Genomic DNA, 16,356 nt, shown 5'->3' on the forward strand with positions numbered 1-16,356 from the left:
TCAATAAATGAAAATAGTTAAGCATTGGAAGTAAATATTTTCCTTTATCAACTAGCAGCTTTGTTTTTTACAGTATTATCCTCATTTAACATTTATCAGGCAAAATGGTGGTGTCAAACCTTACCTGCATTCAAAATAATCATGGATTTCTGTTGCAGTGCAGTATTTCATCTCCAAAGGAGGAGGCAGTATTGAGGCAGTGTTGTTCTGTTGTCATGGTAACACCTGGCATCATAACCTTGTCTCGTGTGAACAAACAATCCTTTTGTGCATTTTGTAGACTAACATCTGAAATTGGATGTCTTTTACTCCATTAACTGGTAAGCAAAATAGTATTTGCATTATTTACTATTACTATTAAGTGTAATAATAATTATATCTTTTAAAGACATCATGCAAACAACTGTCAGTAATAAAGTACTTAAATACTCAAATCAAATGTTTACTGATCACCTTGTACCAAAGTTTGTCTTAAACCATAGCAAAGAAAACATAATAACCATGGATTATTTGTAAATACGTATCATTTTAATATTTATTTTTCCTTGTAGGCCTATCGTTTTTATGAAAATAACATACTAGTGCTTTTTAAACGAAATACAATACACTACTCTTTAATATCCCTGTTTTGTTTCCAAGCAGCTTAGGCATTAAATTGTTCTTTAGGTGGATAAAAACGAGTTGTTTGTAAACTAACCGCCATTGGCAACTATTATGTACCAGAACCAAAAATGCTCAATTTACATTCTTTCGTCTAAAACTAAGGATTCATGACATTATTTTTTTATAACTCTGTGAATTTTAGACACACCTCCACGTTATATTGGTTATTTTGAAGGAAATAAAGGGACAGTGTGTATTATTTAGCGCCGGCAATTGGTAAAAAAAAATAAAAATCATTGAAAACAAAAAATTAAAAAAGGATTGATTTTAACAGCAAGCAAAGTGAACTTTTTTATAAAAATGCATTTTTAAAAAAACTTACAGGTCAATAAATTAGCATATATTTTACATAACAAAAGGAGCTGATATAATTGTCTGCCATCTTGCTGCTACGAGTACCCAAAAACCTCAAGATGGCTGAGCAAAAAAAATGTGTTTTTCAGGCTTTGTAGTTTGTATTTTTCCTTGTGCCGTTTAGCAGTTGTTTTGGGTTGCACTACACCATTCAATGACATCTAGTGATCGAATTATAGACACTGTCCATTTAATGAATTTTCTTTTTTACTACTAGGAGACACTAAGTATTACACGCTGTCCCTTAAAGTGAATGAATTGAATGAATTTTTTTCTCATTTTCCATCATATGAGGACCCTTTTGCCAGGGCCGATCGCAATCATTGATGCTTGCAGGGTGCTCTTGAGTTTTCATAGCATGGGAAAATTAGTGTGGGAAATGAATGCATATATGCTGCATATATGCAGTTTTCTTGTAGACTCCTCGTACGAATAATTTCCTTACCGTCACTGACGGCTTCAGACATCTGAATGGCTTAAAACAGTGTTTCTCAACTGGTGGGTCGAGACCCAAAAGTGGGTCACGAGCCTGTTCTCAGTGGGTCGCGGCCTTTGCCTTGACAAAAAGAATTCTAAGAAAACTAATTGAACTCAGTTAACTTCTTAACAGTAAGTAAGGGCTATAAAAATAAACATGAGTTGACTTGACTTGATAACACCCTGTGAATGTGAATGGCCACTTGCTATTCCACACCACAGAAAAAGGCCAGTAAATATTTTTACACACGTTGAGCATGACACAGTCCAAATACTGTAGGGACCAGAACTCCCTGCAATATCCTAAAATCCCAAAATACCCCCTTATTTTAACATGCGCTCTGCTGGCCTCCGCAAGCAGCAGTGCTACACTGGAGTTAAAGGAACCCAGCCCCCCAAGGGTGCTGTTCCTTTCAGGTAGAAAGAACAGAAAAAAGAGCTTCCACGCATGACAGAAATTTTGTCTCACCATCCACTCTCAGGTATAGTCAACAGGAGATAATGAATCGCGGTTGCACAGGTGCTGTTCAAATCATGGGAAAAAAGGGGAAAAATTGCCATACATAACACAGATTAGCTCTCTTAGCAGCCGCTGTCAGCTATAGTCGATTGGGGATAATGGATCATGGCCATGACCTTGCATTTCAATTTAGGAGGGCCAAAACAACACACTTTCCAGAAAAGGTGCACTTCCGCAGTTTATGCTCACGGCAATATGCGATCGAAGATAATGGACTGTGGCTGCAAAAATGCAGTTTACAAATACAGACATTTGGAAATTCTTAATTTCATGCTTTTTCAGTGCAATTCAAGCATTTTGGACTTCATTTGAAATGCAGCTAATTGAGCATTGAAGTAATTATAAGTTGTTTTGGTTTTGCTGGCAATTTTATTTTTAAAAATGTGAATATATTCAATCTCTTGTTTGAACTATTATTCAATACATTTGAGAAGTCAAGTCATGTTTATTTGTATAGCGCTTAATCACAAGAAGTCTCAAAGGGCTGCAAGGATCACAGATTATTGCAAACCGCAGACTATTATTACACCATCCCCTGATCTAAAACCTACATGAGGGCAAGGAAAAACTCAAAAACCTCAACATGAGGAAAATGAAGAAACCTTGAGAACATGAGGTCATCCCCCTTCCAGGATGACCAGGCTGCAATGGATGTTGAAATAGCAAATAACACACAGATATTGTCAACATGAAATATAGGTCATTCATATTCTTTATATGTTTTAAGCCTAGATTTAAACAGTTCTACTGAGGTTGCAGATCGAATCTCGGGGGGAAGAGCATACCACAGCACCACGGCCCGAAAGGAGAACACTCTCGAACCTGCGGATCTCTTCTTGGCTCTTGGGATCACTAGTAGACCATCATTTTCAGAGCGAAGGCTCCTGACCGGAACAAAAAGGGGGAAATTAAATCTGAAAGATATGAGGGGGCAGGTCCATGCATGATTTTGTATAATACCAAAAGAACCTTAAAATCACATCTTAAGCTAACAGGGAGCTAATGCAGGTTAGCTAAAATCGGGGTAATGTAATCAAACTTTCTTGTCTAAGTTAAATGCTTTGCTGCAGCATTTTGTACCAGCTGAAGGCTCTTGATTTTGGACTTCGGGAGACCGGAGAGTAGTGCATTACAGTAATCGGGACGGGAGGTAACAAACGCATGAATTATAATCTCTATATTGGACCGGGACAGCATAGGACGAATTTTAGCAATGTTGCAAAGATGGAAAAAAGCTGTTCTTCTAATATTCTTAACTTGTGTTTGGAAGGACAGATTGGGGTCAAATATGATACCTTCATTTTTGACTGAGTTACTCTGGGTGATATTACACTTGTCGATGTTCAAAGCCGTTTTTGAGAACAACTCACGGCATTCAGATGGACCAATAGTTAAGTGGAACTTTGTTATTTATTTGGGATTTGGATTCTTCATCAGCTAGTAATTAGGTTGGGATGCTGAGCCCTCAAGTCAGACCATTTGAGAAACATTGGCTTTGAATAATCACAAATGTTTGAACTCATTTGCAACGTTAGTCTGCCTGAAGTGTTGAAGAGTGAAAATGCGGTAGCAGACAGCCGAGAAGGTATCTTGAAATGGAAAACGTGACGTGTTCACATGCCACAGGCTCAGCAGCAGGTCCCAATCAAGCATATAAATCAAATCTGTCGCAAGCAGGTAAAGCAGAACGATAACAACCATTCTAATGCTTCTTTCTAGAAGACCCGACCCCGCCAACAGATGCGCCTCTGGCACCTGCAGAAGATAGAGGAAAAAATCCAGAGAATGATGATGAGAAGCTCCGAGACGTTCCACTGGAACTTAAGATTCAGGTAAAATAAGATGCTTGTTTTTGTGGTGAACTTTGAAGCTGAATATTGAAAAGACTCCACAATCAGTTTCTCAGAGCTTTGATGGACCGAGACCTTCAGCAGGCCCAAAGATTATGCAACATGAGTAGGCACCTCAAACCTGCATCAGACTGTGCAACACCATCTGCAGATGCTGACATGCTTGAAGACTTGATTTGTGATTTCAGTTCTAATCTTTGACCCAAATCATCCAGAAGCTTCTGCGTTCCTCCCCTTGATCCAGAGCAAGCTTCGAGAAGGTAACTTGCCGAACATGAAACCCAAAGTGTATGCTCACAATAATCGCTTGGTTATCACTGGGAAAAGGGACAAGAACCCCAGCGGTAAAAGACGAAAACCACTAAGTAGCCTCTCATCTTCACAAAAGCTCCCAACGGTCCAACTTACCTCGTTGGACTTACTACCGGCTGAGAATATACGACTGTAACAAAATACAAGAGTCATTGATGAAGTGGTGGCTTAAGAGCGTCGTTATCCTAGTCGTAGCAGTGGGCCGTACATGGAACCTTGGTATTCTCTTCCCCCCGACCCTCAGTCACTTCCAGGACCCAATAAAATTTCCACAGAGCACCCGCTGGTGATCACCATTCCTTTGTGCTCTTCTGACTTTCCCCAGATTTTAAATAAATTGATGACATTTCTTTTCATTGTAAATAGCCACTAAAATTAGCTGTCGTCATAGTTTGTTTTGAGTGGACACATTGAACTGTGAGACCGAGTTGCTGTTTCACCGACAGCATACATCAATATATCATAGTCTAACCTGCCCCTGTGAAAGCATTTGCTGTGTGCTGTCTTCTCCAGACTCAATGCAAGATACACTGATATCAATGACAATTAGACGTTCAATTGAAGCACAAATTAACAAGCTGTCTCTGTATTTTAGGGAAACCATCTGACCAGGACAGCGATGAGAGTGACAGCGATGAGGGAGACAATCATTCTGGAAGTGATGAAGAAACATCTCAGAATTGATGATGTTTTTCTTTGCCTTCAAAAAAGCCAACGGGTAATGAGGGGAGAAGAAAATAAACTGAAATACACAATATCGAGTTGGTAATTAAAATTCAAGATTGAAAAATAGGGCTTGGATAGAAAATATCAATAAATGTGAAAGTCAGCCCAGATATCTCCCATCGAAACAATAAATATATATATCACAGTGTATGACTGGTTAGCACGTCTACCTCAGAGTTTAGAAGTTCAATTCGGCAAAAAAAAAAAATGAACGAATGAATAATATATCCTATGTAGCCCAACTATTTGAACTTCGGTATTCTGATTTTTATTGTGTCTGAGGGTAACGGTGTGTTATTTCCTTTTGACTGAATAAGACATAACGAGTACTCACACCAAAAGAACAACTCTTACCAAATCTATCCATCCATTACCTGCACTGCTTTTCTTTACTAGGGTCGCAGAGGTGCTGGAGCCCATCCCAAATATCCTAAGGGCAGTGGGCAGGGGACACCCTAAACTGGTTGCCACCCAGTCGCAGGGCTCACAAAGACAGACAACTCATTTGCTCATTCACACTTAGGGACGATTTTGTCCGGCCAATTAATGTTAGTAAAACTACGCAAGCACGGTGAGAACTTGCAAACGCTGCACAAGAAGGCTGCTAGCTGGTTTTGAACCCATGACCTCAGAACCGTGCTGTCCACTCTTATCACATTAAAAGGAAATTTTCCTTTGTTAAAAGTGTTTTCACTTTATCTATGTGTTCTTAGTATATATTCTATTTTAACCTGTTCAAGTAAAATAAAATGAATACTTAAAAATTCAAGTCATTTTAATTAATGTTCTAAAATGTAGAAAATAAGATAAACAGTCCCAAAATTTTAAGTATTGATTTTTTTATGTGAAATGGAATAATAGCTGGGCAGCACGGCGGCGCAGTGGTTAGCGCGTGTGCGGCACAGTTCTGAGTTCATGATATCGAACCTCCTGTGTGGAGTTTGAATGTTCTCCCCGTGCTTGCGTGGGTTTCCTCCGGGCACTCCCGTTTCCTCCCACATTCCAAAAACATGCATGTCAGGTTAATTGGCCGGTCCAAATTGTCCCTATGTGTGAATGAGCGCGTGAATTGTCTGTCCCTTTGTGCACTACGACTGGCTGGCAACCAGTTCAGGGTGTCCCCTGCCCACTGCCCGAAGATGGCTGGGATGGGCTCTAGTACCCCCGCAACTCTAATGAAGATAAGCGGTGCAGAAAATGGATGGATGGGTGGATGGATAGAATAATAGCTCCTCAGAGGCAATCTTCTGGCATGGCATATTTTACTCATTTTAAATATTTTAATCAATTGTTCTAATAAAAATGTGTATATTTAAACATTATTTTAAAAATGTATTGTTTACATTTCTTTTACAAACATGTTTATCCAACGGAGCAGTTATTTGTTTTTGTAGAGTCAATGACTTTAATTTTTGGGCACTTGAATTTATTTTCACGGCATTTAGAATTAAATTTTGTAAATATTAAAAGTTTGGAAACTGACCTGGACATCTGTGTGTTAATAATAATAGCTAGTTGGTATGTATTTTTTTTTAAAGTTGTTTTATTTATTTATTATAAAACAATGTGATTTGAAAAATAACCACAATCCCTTTATGTCTATTTTACTTTTGGAGTTTTCTACGAAATGCAATGGAGCAAATCATCCAACATCAGCCACAAGGAAGTTAGCTATATGAACCAGCATCGCATGCATTCAGCGTAAAAGGTGTAACAAGATGGCCTCTTTTTTCTACAAACTGCACCTTGCTAATACTTATAGAGAACCAGACACTAAGATCAAGTTCCTTTTCAAAATGAGTAGAGTCCGAAAGTGAATTTCTTACTTTTTTACTCATGACCGCCACCTCTGGACTCAGGCAAACCTGCAATCCATGTATTGCGCCGTTCTACCCCACTCAATCTCCAAGAAACCTTGGAAAGGTTGTAGTTAAAAAGTCAGGGCTCATTGCACTCTTGAATAAAGCATGCAAGACGGTAAGAAAATGCTGGAAATAAAACCAGTGCTACCAATGGAATAGATCAAGATGAATTAGGGAGCATTCCTAAAAGTGTGGCTGGTCAATTTGTCATGATTACCGATTCAGAGCACATGCGACTGCCTAATTGGCAGCTGATAGGCTGATGCTCTCTTTTTAAACCCCTGGCTTCCAAGAAGCCGTCAGATAGTTATGCGAACTGTTGCCACCAGCTCAGTAAGCCTTTTCGTCCGACTCTGTTCCTGCCCTGCCTTTCTCTGCCTGATCTTCATTGCCAACCTGTTTCCGGACCTGACTTCGCCCCGTTCTGCCTGCCTGTTACCTGACCTGTTTTGCCCCGTTACCAGCCTGCCTCCTGTTACCGACATCGTTTCCGAACTTGACACCGCCTTTGCTCTCCAGTCCCAGCCAACGACTTGTAATTCCAGCCTGTCTCCGATCCTCCTCGCTAGACATGGAAGTTCCACTTCCGCATCGCCCACTCCCCATGTCCGTCAGCCATCGGATCGTGGATGCAAGCCCTGGTCTCCCTCTTTATTAATAAAAACTGAGAAAACGAGCGCTATTGGGTCCTGTGTCCGTTTCTGGTCTGTGACACAATTTGCAGGATGTGGAACGCCATCAGCTGTTTTGAGTTATTTTAACTGCTAAAAGATTATCTTCCAAGTTGTCCACTGATGCAAAGTGTGGTAAAACGTAAAACAACTGCAACCTAGTATAGCCCGTATCATTTGCGACGGCTGAATGAACATAAGGGCATTTAGTAGGCATGAGGCTGGCAGGGTAAGGACACTAGTCAACCCTTGCTAGCCGCGCTCCTCCGCAATAGCTCAGTGTTATTGTTCATGTCAAGGTTGTGAAGAAGTGTTTAGGTCACAGACGGAAAACAGAACAAGATTAATGCGGTGTTGTCGGCCCATGAATGTGATTATTATTGTACTGTTATGGTGGACAGAATGAAAAGCTTTGAAAAGAAACAATATGGCGGCGTGAGTTGATCAAGCATGAAAAGTACCTATCACAGGTTTTGCTCTTGTCATATCATAATATTTCTAACACATCACACACATTTTACAAAAATTGTAGAATTGTTTGAAGTGTTGGTATTATTTTTTTTAATATGGGGCGGCATTAGCTCAGGAGGTAGAGCGCTCGTCTTGGGATCAAGAGATCACAGGTTCAAATCCCGGCTCCTCCGTGCTACATGTCGAACTGTCCTTGGGTAAGACACTGAATGACACCTAATGCCCCCAATAAGCAGGTTGGTGCCTTGCATGGCTGCGCGGCCGCTATTGGTGTGTGAGTGTATGTGAATAGGTAAATGTGAAGCACATTGTAAAGTGCTTTGGGAAGACTTCATTGACTTGAAAAGCCCTATATCCTCATTTCAATATATTTTTTTCAACTTTCAACCACTCAAATTGTGGCCTCAGAACTATTGATGGACATCTATTTTTTTTTTTTTCTTAGTTATTTGATCGATGTGAAAATGTGTCCACTTTTATTGTGTGATTTTCCAGCGCGTCAGTGAGTCCCAGCACCACACTCATTCCTATATTTCATTCACGTGTGCCACCTCAAAGCTCACTGCTTCAGTGCCTTGGAAGTTCAAGCGTCAAGGAGGGCCCAAATTTTTATGACATTCTTTGGGGGCTTTAACAGTATATACTGTTCAAAGTTACTGCTCATCCACACGCACGTCACGTTCCATGTGGAACATTTTCTTCACCCGGAAATTCCAGTCACTCCACAAATCTGATATCAGGAACACTTTGTTTTCGTGGTGCATCTTATTGTTGAAACAGAGAATTCAATGATCTCCATAAAGCTCCATCGAGTCATTGCGTCGGGGAACATCAGACGACCACTCTTGATGCCCCACAAGCTACTTATCACTCCATGCTTAGACTAGTATATTCTGGCCAGAATCAGCAGCCTGTTATGCACCCAGAGCTCTTTGGGCGTGAGAGAAAAACAGTTTTTTTATCATTCGGAGTTCATAGAGGTTGGTCATTTCGACTATTTTGGTAAAAAGCTCCTCATCAACAACGCAAACGCCGTCTCTGGGCTGCTGATCCTGGCTACTTCATAAAACGTAGGGCCAAGCGTGGGAACTCGTGCATGGACGTAATTTCCAGCCACATAAATGGTTGGATGCCTCGTCCCTTTTTTATTTTTCGAGCTCCATACTGTATGATCAGTGTTTCCGGATGGATCCTGGTCCTGCCCGACCACATCATCTGAGCCTCCTTCCTCTTCTTCCCAATTGGAGCTGTTCTACTCTGTGTTGTTGTCAGCATCAGGCTGATAATTGGGCGTCTCATGTTCTGACGTTTCAGAACCGGAATCGTGCTCGGTGTCAGTTGCCAAAATTGCTCGAAGGGCTTCTTCTTTTGGTGAAAACTTTTTTACATTCTCTAACTCACTTTGGTGCTTGCTCGAATACCTCAAGTAGCACTGCACCCCCGCCTTGACCAATCACGGGCTAATAAATCAAAATTCGATTTCAAACATGAAGTAGACCAATCACAGTTGAGATTCAAAAATGCAACACATTCATGTTTTGAAATCTGAGCCAGTCTCTATGCAGAACATCTGTTTAAACGGAATATGCTCAGATGCATGCTTATTGCCTAGATTTAGAAAATTCCGTGGGCTGCCGGGCTGTTGATAAACAAATAACTGTCTGTAAAATATTACCAGTCACTGAAAATTTTGCTCCAAATATCTTAATCCAGTAGTAACCGATTTGAATGATGATTGACACATGGATTAGCCAATAAAACTCCAGACAAAGTTGTAGGCCATTTTCTGGGTGTGTATAATCGGAACCGAAAAGTAAACGTGCGCAGCGCAATTCTGGATATTTTTTAAAGCACTATTATTACGCACAAGTGTGCACAGTCAATGATTGACTTCTGGAAAGAGGGGTGAAACAATTACAACTATTTCACAATGTCTGCAAAATTGCTCAGAGAAAAATACACATTTGCAAAGGTTTTAGTGTTGGAAAGTGGTTGTAAACCTACTGTTGGAAAAATGAGTAAAACACAATGTCCAATTTTTTCAGATTTTGATCAAATTTGACAAGGCACCAGGTAAGACTTTAAGCTATTGTTTCACCTCTTTTTCTGCTAAGATACCCCTGCTATATTAATCTGCAGGCATGAAATGGAGAAAAAACATTTCCGGCGAGAATAAAAATCTATTTCTGTGTGTTCCAACTCAAATTACTCAATGTTAGTAGCACTTGCAGTGATTATTTCACTTTGGGGCTAAACTTCAGAGGCTAGGCTTGCAAAAGAAACCAAAACCGTCCGTATGAACTAAGTGGTTGAAGATCCGCGTTTAATTTATTTTGGACTGGGATTTTAGGTGAAATTTACTGGAATGTTAATGGGTTAAATTTTACATTTTCCAAAGCTACAAAAAATGTAGCCAATGTTGCATGAGGGTCAGGTGAACAAACAATGTGACCTCAGAGATGTGAAGATATGAGTTGCAGGGTGAGAAGCCAGTTTGTGAGTCTGTAAGCAACACAAATCTTCAAGGGTGCATTTGCTCATCATAAAAACGTCTGACTAGGAAAACAGTGACAAAGAAAATCCAATTTCTAGAAACCTGACGGAGAGTGTTGTTTGCCCTTTTTGAGCGCGTGTATTTGTGCTGACATAATGCGATGGCATTGCTGTCAAAACACAGTCGAGAGAAATGTGAGCGTGTTCAGAATATGCTCTGATGCTGATTTGCAAGAAAATTGCCTTGCATTTGACTCCTGCGTAATAGCGGCCCTTTCATTTTTCGACACTGCATGCGTTTATTTGGGTCACGGGTGAGGTAGAGTGTCCCAGCTGAATTTCAGCCAGAAGCAGTGACGGGTACACATGATTGGTGGACAGCCAGGGGCAAGGCCCATGTAAACAAACACATTCACAAGCGGAAAACTCTTTTTAAAAAGGACATTGTGTATTATTTAGTGCCTCTGATATGTCACTCAGAATAAGGACAGAAGACATCAGTGGATTTTGAATTTGGAAAGAAGCTGAACCTCAGATAAGGGATCCCATACTGTTTAAATGGATCTCCCCTGAGCCTTTTCTTGTTATTCAGATCTCATACTTTACAAAAGCAGGGTGTAAAAATCAAAGACCAGAAACATGATTGCCCGATAGTGACAATGATGTTTATCAAAACAACGGACATCAGTATGCAATAATACTCAAAATAACAAACTGGCATCCTATGCATCCTCCTTTGCAAACATTAAAAACAGAATAGAGCTATCAGCCTCTATTCATTTGAATAATAAGCAAAACTACATATAAACGTGCATTTTTCATAAATACTAGGTAGAGAAATGTGTATTTATTTTACATAATGTGGGTCTCGCCTACTGGGGGCTAACATGGTTGTCTGCCATTGTGCTGCTAAGTTTATCCTAAAACCCCCAAAACCTTTTGGCAAAGAAACAGGAAGAAAAATGGTGCACTTTTGATCGCTTCCAGTCGCCGTAGTTTGTATTATTCCTTGTGCTTTGTAGTACTCCTTTTCAGTGGTACAACACAATATAGTGACATCTAGTGGTCAAATATTACTCACTGTCCATTTAAAACCATATTTGGATCTTGTCACAAAGCACTATAGTTTTTATACATTCTTATTAAGATGAATACAGTGACATACATAGATAGACACTGGCTTTTGCAAAAGCTCTTGTCACTCTGCTGATCGTTTTTCTATATTCATGTCAAGTTCAACAATTGTAACTATATTTTCATGTTCCATGAAACAAGTAAGGGACGTATGATTCCACTTTTTTAGACTGATTCCCATGTTCAACTCCTAAGCATTCATCAAAATCAAATACAGAGACTCCTCGATTATTGCGGGGAGGGGGGGGTTTGTTCCATAAAGATCCTGTGATGGGCACAATTTGTGAAAAGGACATCTTTTTTTAACGAATATTACACAATCAAATACACAAACAAAATCGATTATACACTGAATCCAAAGAACATACCTTTTTTACAGGTTTAACTATTAGTTTAACAAATCAAAGTACCGTAAATTTCGGACTATAGAGCGCACCTGATTATAAGCCGCACCCACCACATTTTGAGAGGAAAAACGATTTTCTACATACACAAGTCGCACCTGTATATAAGCCGCATGCGCCCACATTTAAACATGTAACACAAACGCAAAATTAACCCAAACCCGAGTCTCGCGATTGAAACTAAATGTCCTTCATCAAAGTCCACAGTCCAAAAATCACAGCCGGCAAAATAAACGGAAAATGATACCGGTACTTAAGGTTTGATGCAGATCTGCAGAGTCCAGGTCCCGTTGAAATTAATCCAAGGAAAAAAGTGTATACTTCCAAAGATAAGGGGAAAATAATATCAGATGAACACATTTACTCACGCAACTCCTTTTTCTTTAACCAACTTTTTACCCCCTCTTCTTTCCTTGTCCGTCCCTCACCTTTAGCGGCCCCCACTTAAACTCGGCACCCCGCGTTTGGTCCACTCCTCATTTTTCGTTCACCTGTGCAAATCAGAATACGTGTCTAAAACAAATACAAATAAATACATTACAAAAATATACAGTTGCAAATACATACTCTACATGGGTTACACATATTTACAAAGAAAGATGGTACACCGAGAGAGTTTTCAAAGCTTTAATAATAACAATATAGCTTTGACAGGGTAGTTAATGGTAGCAACACTCGAGCGCCGCTAGCGGCCGTTCGAAAAATTACATAAATTGGCCGCATCACTGAATAAGCCGCAGGGTTGAAAGTTAGGGAAAAAAGTAGCGGCTTATAGTCCGGAATTTACGGTATTGTAAAATGACTACTTTACTGTCAAATAATGATGAGCTGGGAGACTGTTTAGCCAATCAGAATGCAGAACGCAATACATGGTGAAATTCCGTGAAGTAGCGAAACCGTGAAAAGTAACTGTATTAGAAGGATACTGTAACTGATACCACCATTAGATAAAATTAATTTCCCCTTTCCCCAAAAATGATCTCAAATTTAAGGCAAATACTTACATGGGCCAATATAATACTTTGTCTCATAATTGAATAAAAAATTGACATATTTTGTTAAACCTTGAGTCTATGGTAGTAATACCGGAGGATTGCTGCTTTTGATCCCTTCAAAACGATGTTGAGACCAATACTCTCTCATCTCTAGTTTTAGGAGAAAGACTCTAGACCACTCTGCCGTTTTAGGAAATCCATTTCCTTTTGTCCCATGCAAACATCTCGTTTTAGAATCAGGTCCAATTCTTCTTTGCTATCAGTTCCCGTCTTGAGCACTCTTTCATAAACGACAAACTTCCAGTCTCCAAATCTGGACGGATGTAGAAAGTTCTAGATCAGGGGTGTCAAACTCATTTTAAATCGGGGGCCACACAATAGAACAAACATTCTCTCGAGGGTCAGACTAGTAGATTAGAGAGAAATAAAAAAAGAGAGGGAGAGAGAGGTAGAGAGGGTGGAACAAAGAAAGAGAGAAAGGAAGAAAAAGAGAAAGAGAGAGAGAGAGAGGGTGTGAGAAGCGGAAAAGATAAAAAGAGAAATAGTGAGAGAGGGACAAAAAGAGAGAGAAAGAAAGAAATCCAAAGTGAAATGGAAAGAGAGAAGGAGAGAAGGGGAGAATAGAGATGGGTAGAAAGAGAGAAGGGAAGAAAAAGAAAAGGGAAAAGCAGGAGAGAGAGAGAAAGAGAATGAAATAGCTAGAGAGAGAGATAAAGAAGGAAAAGAGAGATAAAAAGAAGGTAAAAACACAGAAGAAAGAGACAAAGAAGACAAAGAGGAAAAAAGAAGAGAAAAAGAGAGACTGAGAGTGAAAGAGAAAGATGAGGGGATGGTATCATAGTATAGTAGTTGGCAATAGTATTTTATCTGTGCAGCCCTTTGAGACTCTTTGTGATTAAGGGCTATACAAATAAACATGACTTGACTTGAGAAAAAGAGAGGAAAGAGAGAGACTGACACTGAGAGAAAAGGGAGGAAGAGAGAGAGAGAGAGAGAGAGAGAGAGAGAGAAAGAGAGAAAGAGAGAGAGAGAGAGAGAGAGAGAGAGAGAGAGAGAGAGAGAGAGAGAGAGAGAGAGAGAGAGAGAGAGAGAGAGAGAGAGAGAGAGAGAGAGAAATACAAGTACAGTGTCATTGTGAGAGGCACCTGGCTTTGGCAACATTAAGTGGACATATTGCAACCTGCAGCTCATTTTTGTCTTGCGCTTCTCTGAGCGTTGTCTCGCGGGCCAGATTCAATCCCTTAGCGGGCCAGATCCGGCCCGCGGGCCGCCTGTTTGACACCACTGTTCTAGATGATGGGAACCTTTAATAATTTTCTTGAACTTAAAACCAAATGAGCTAAGTTCCGCTGAATCAAAAGCTTTGTGAAAGTCTAAGAACAGCACACCCGAATTCGTAAAACGCAGTTTCTCTGCAGGCAAAAGGCTTCTTGGTATACTTGTAAAGACAAAACAGCAAAAATGTTTACTTGTCTAAGAAAATTTTAAAATAGAAAGAGAAATAATATTATAGGTACAATATAATATTATACATTACGGAATGGTGTGGAATGATACGATGTGTTACGGTAGAGTGGCTTCGATATTATATGATACCATATACAGTACGATGTTTTAGAATTTGGATTGTCTTTATTGTCAATGATAACAACATAGTGAATATTGTTTGCATTGAGATTAGACATAACACTCCAGGATAAGCACGTAATAAAGTCCTATAAGAGAAAACATAAGACCAATATCAGGATAAATAGACAAAAATATTTACAAGTGTAATAAAAAGTAGTATAGCATTTTACAGCATAAATTCCCAAATAAGTTAATCAAAAAGATATGAGTTCTGTACCTATATTTCATTGAAATTTGTGGCAAAATGTAGATTTTTTTCTCTTTTGTTCTCTCTCCTTTGTTCTCTTCTTCTCGCTCTCTTCCTCTTGAGTGTACTAGTCCCCCTTGAAAGCACAAAAAAGAAGAGAACAATAAAAAAAAGAAATACAACCAAAACTAAAACTGGAGAAAAAAAAGGAAAAGAAAAGTGAAAAAAATAAAAGAACAATAAAAAAAGAAATAAAACTAAAACTAAAACCGGAGGGAAAAAAAATGAAAAGACAATTGAAAAAATAAGAGAAACATTTAAAAATGAAAAGACAAAAAAAATATTTTTGGTTGTTTGCCTTTTCTTCTTTTTATTTCCTTTCTCTTATTTCCTTCTTTCTTTCTTTTTCTGTATTTTCCTTTTTTGCTTTCTTTTCCCCAGCTTTTCTTTATATTCCATTTTCCTTTTTGTTCTATTTTTCTTATTTCTTCTTCCTCATTTGTATTCCTTTTTTAAACACAATCTTTTTCCATTCTTTTTGTCTTTCTTTGAGAAAGACTGGGGTAAAAAATGGAAGAAAAGGAGTGCTTTTTGCTTACTTTCAGTGTCTGTTGTTTGTAGTCCTCCCTGGACCCATTTTTGGTTGCACCTCACATTACAGCTACATCCAATGGACAAATATAAAACACTGTCTCTTTAAACGCTGTAAGCCTATGGTTAGATTTATAATATCCAAAAGTACAAACTACACTTTACAGCCGTGGTGTTACACCAACAGACCTCATTTTGGGTGAAGGTCTCTATGGAATCCTTTATACAGTTGTTCATTGAACAATGAATTTTCACCGTTGAGACATGATGAAAACCCGCAGAACAAACTCTAAGCATCCGATAACGCCAGCCAAGCACCCAGAGCGATTTGATTGGGTGAGCGGTTCGTGTAGGCGATCACATACATGCAGTAACCGAAGTTAAAAACATCCGTATCTTTCTCGTTTGCAGTATTCTGTGACTTTTTTTTTTTTCAAAACAACTCTGCTCACACCTTGTTTTGAAAACCTTAATTACAGGGGGAAATGACAGTCAAAATGAAGTAATTGCAGGAGGATGACAAATTTTGAGTAATAGATATTGGACACAGGCTGTGGCATTATTACTATTATTTCATAGATTTGATCAAGTCATCAAACGTCAAACTCTGAAACAAAATGCCCTAAAGAATCAGCCGTTCAAGTCAAGTTTGTCTAAGAATTTATAGTGTGTCTCTCTCTCAAATGAAATATAGAAACATTTTGCTATCACGGCACTTTGGGTCAAAACGGTTCCCGACCCTTGGAATCATCAATGAATATCCTGCGGAACTCAAAATCAAATTTCCAAAATGGAGCTGAGACATCAAAGACATGCTTGTCCTTGCCCTCCCGAAGGTCAAACACCTTCACTCAGGTCCCACTGCCACTGCTGAGGACAGATTTCCCAAATTTGGAGTGAGGAAAATATGCAATTGTATTTATTTCCATTAACTTTGACTTTTTGTCTCCTTGATCGATTGTGCGCGTCCTAAGCCTTCTGAGTCATTTGGGGTGGGGGTGACTCACGACTGCTTGC

General features: G+C 39.3%; 1 protein-coding gene across 4 annotated transcripts; it reads left to right on the forward strand.

Annotated features, from left to right (window-relative positions):
* The first annotated feature begins 216 nt into the window (after nt 1-216).
* erich2 (glutamate-rich 2) lies at nt 217-5,357 on the forward strand. 4 transcript variants are annotated; one of them, XM_088354805.1, is made up of 6 exons: nt 223-320; nt 3,550-3,652; nt 3,734-3,846; nt 3,913-3,970; nt 4,053-4,124; nt 4,772-5,357. In XM_088354805.1, the coding sequence occupies exons 2-6, from the start codon at nt 3,610-3,612 to the stop codon at nt 4,858-4,860; spliced, it is 375 nt and encodes a 124-aa protein (XP_088210931.1). In that variant the 5' UTR covers nt 223-320; nt 3,550-3,609; the 3' UTR covers nt 4,861-5,357. The 4 variants fall into 4 exon arrangements, with proteins under 4 accessions (XP_088210948.1, XP_088210931.1, XP_088210940.1 ...); XM_088354814.1 differs by having other exon boundaries at nt 3,737-3,846; XM_088354822.1 differs by lacking the exon at nt 3,550-3,652 and having other exon boundaries at nt 217-320; nt 4,772-5,353.
* The last annotated feature ends 10,999 nt before the right edge of the window (nt 5,358-16,356 follow it).

Source organism: Urocampus carinirostris, chromosome 1 (genome assembly GCF_059441175.1).
Source record: "Urocampus carinirostris isolate Australia breed hairy pipefish chromosome 1, RoL_Ucar_1.0, whole genome shotgun sequence".
NCBI lineage: Eukaryota > Metazoa > Chordata > Actinopteri > Syngnathiformes > Syngnathidae > Urocampus > Urocampus carinirostris.

Excerpts from the sequence above, each read along its gene's own strand:
- erich2 (XM_088354805.1), top strand. The coding sequence starts at position 3,610 with ATGGAAAACGTGACGTGTTCACATGCCACAGGCTCAGCAGCAG. Across the intron at positions 3,653-3,733 it reads TGCCACAGGCTCAGCAGCAG|AAGACCCGACCCCGCCAACA; the intron begins GTCCCAATCAAG and ends GCTTCTTTCTAG. Across the intron at positions 3,847-3,912 it reads CACTGGAACTTAAGATTCAG|TTTCTCAGAGCTTTGATGGA; the intron begins GTAAAATAAGAT and ends CTCCACAATCAG.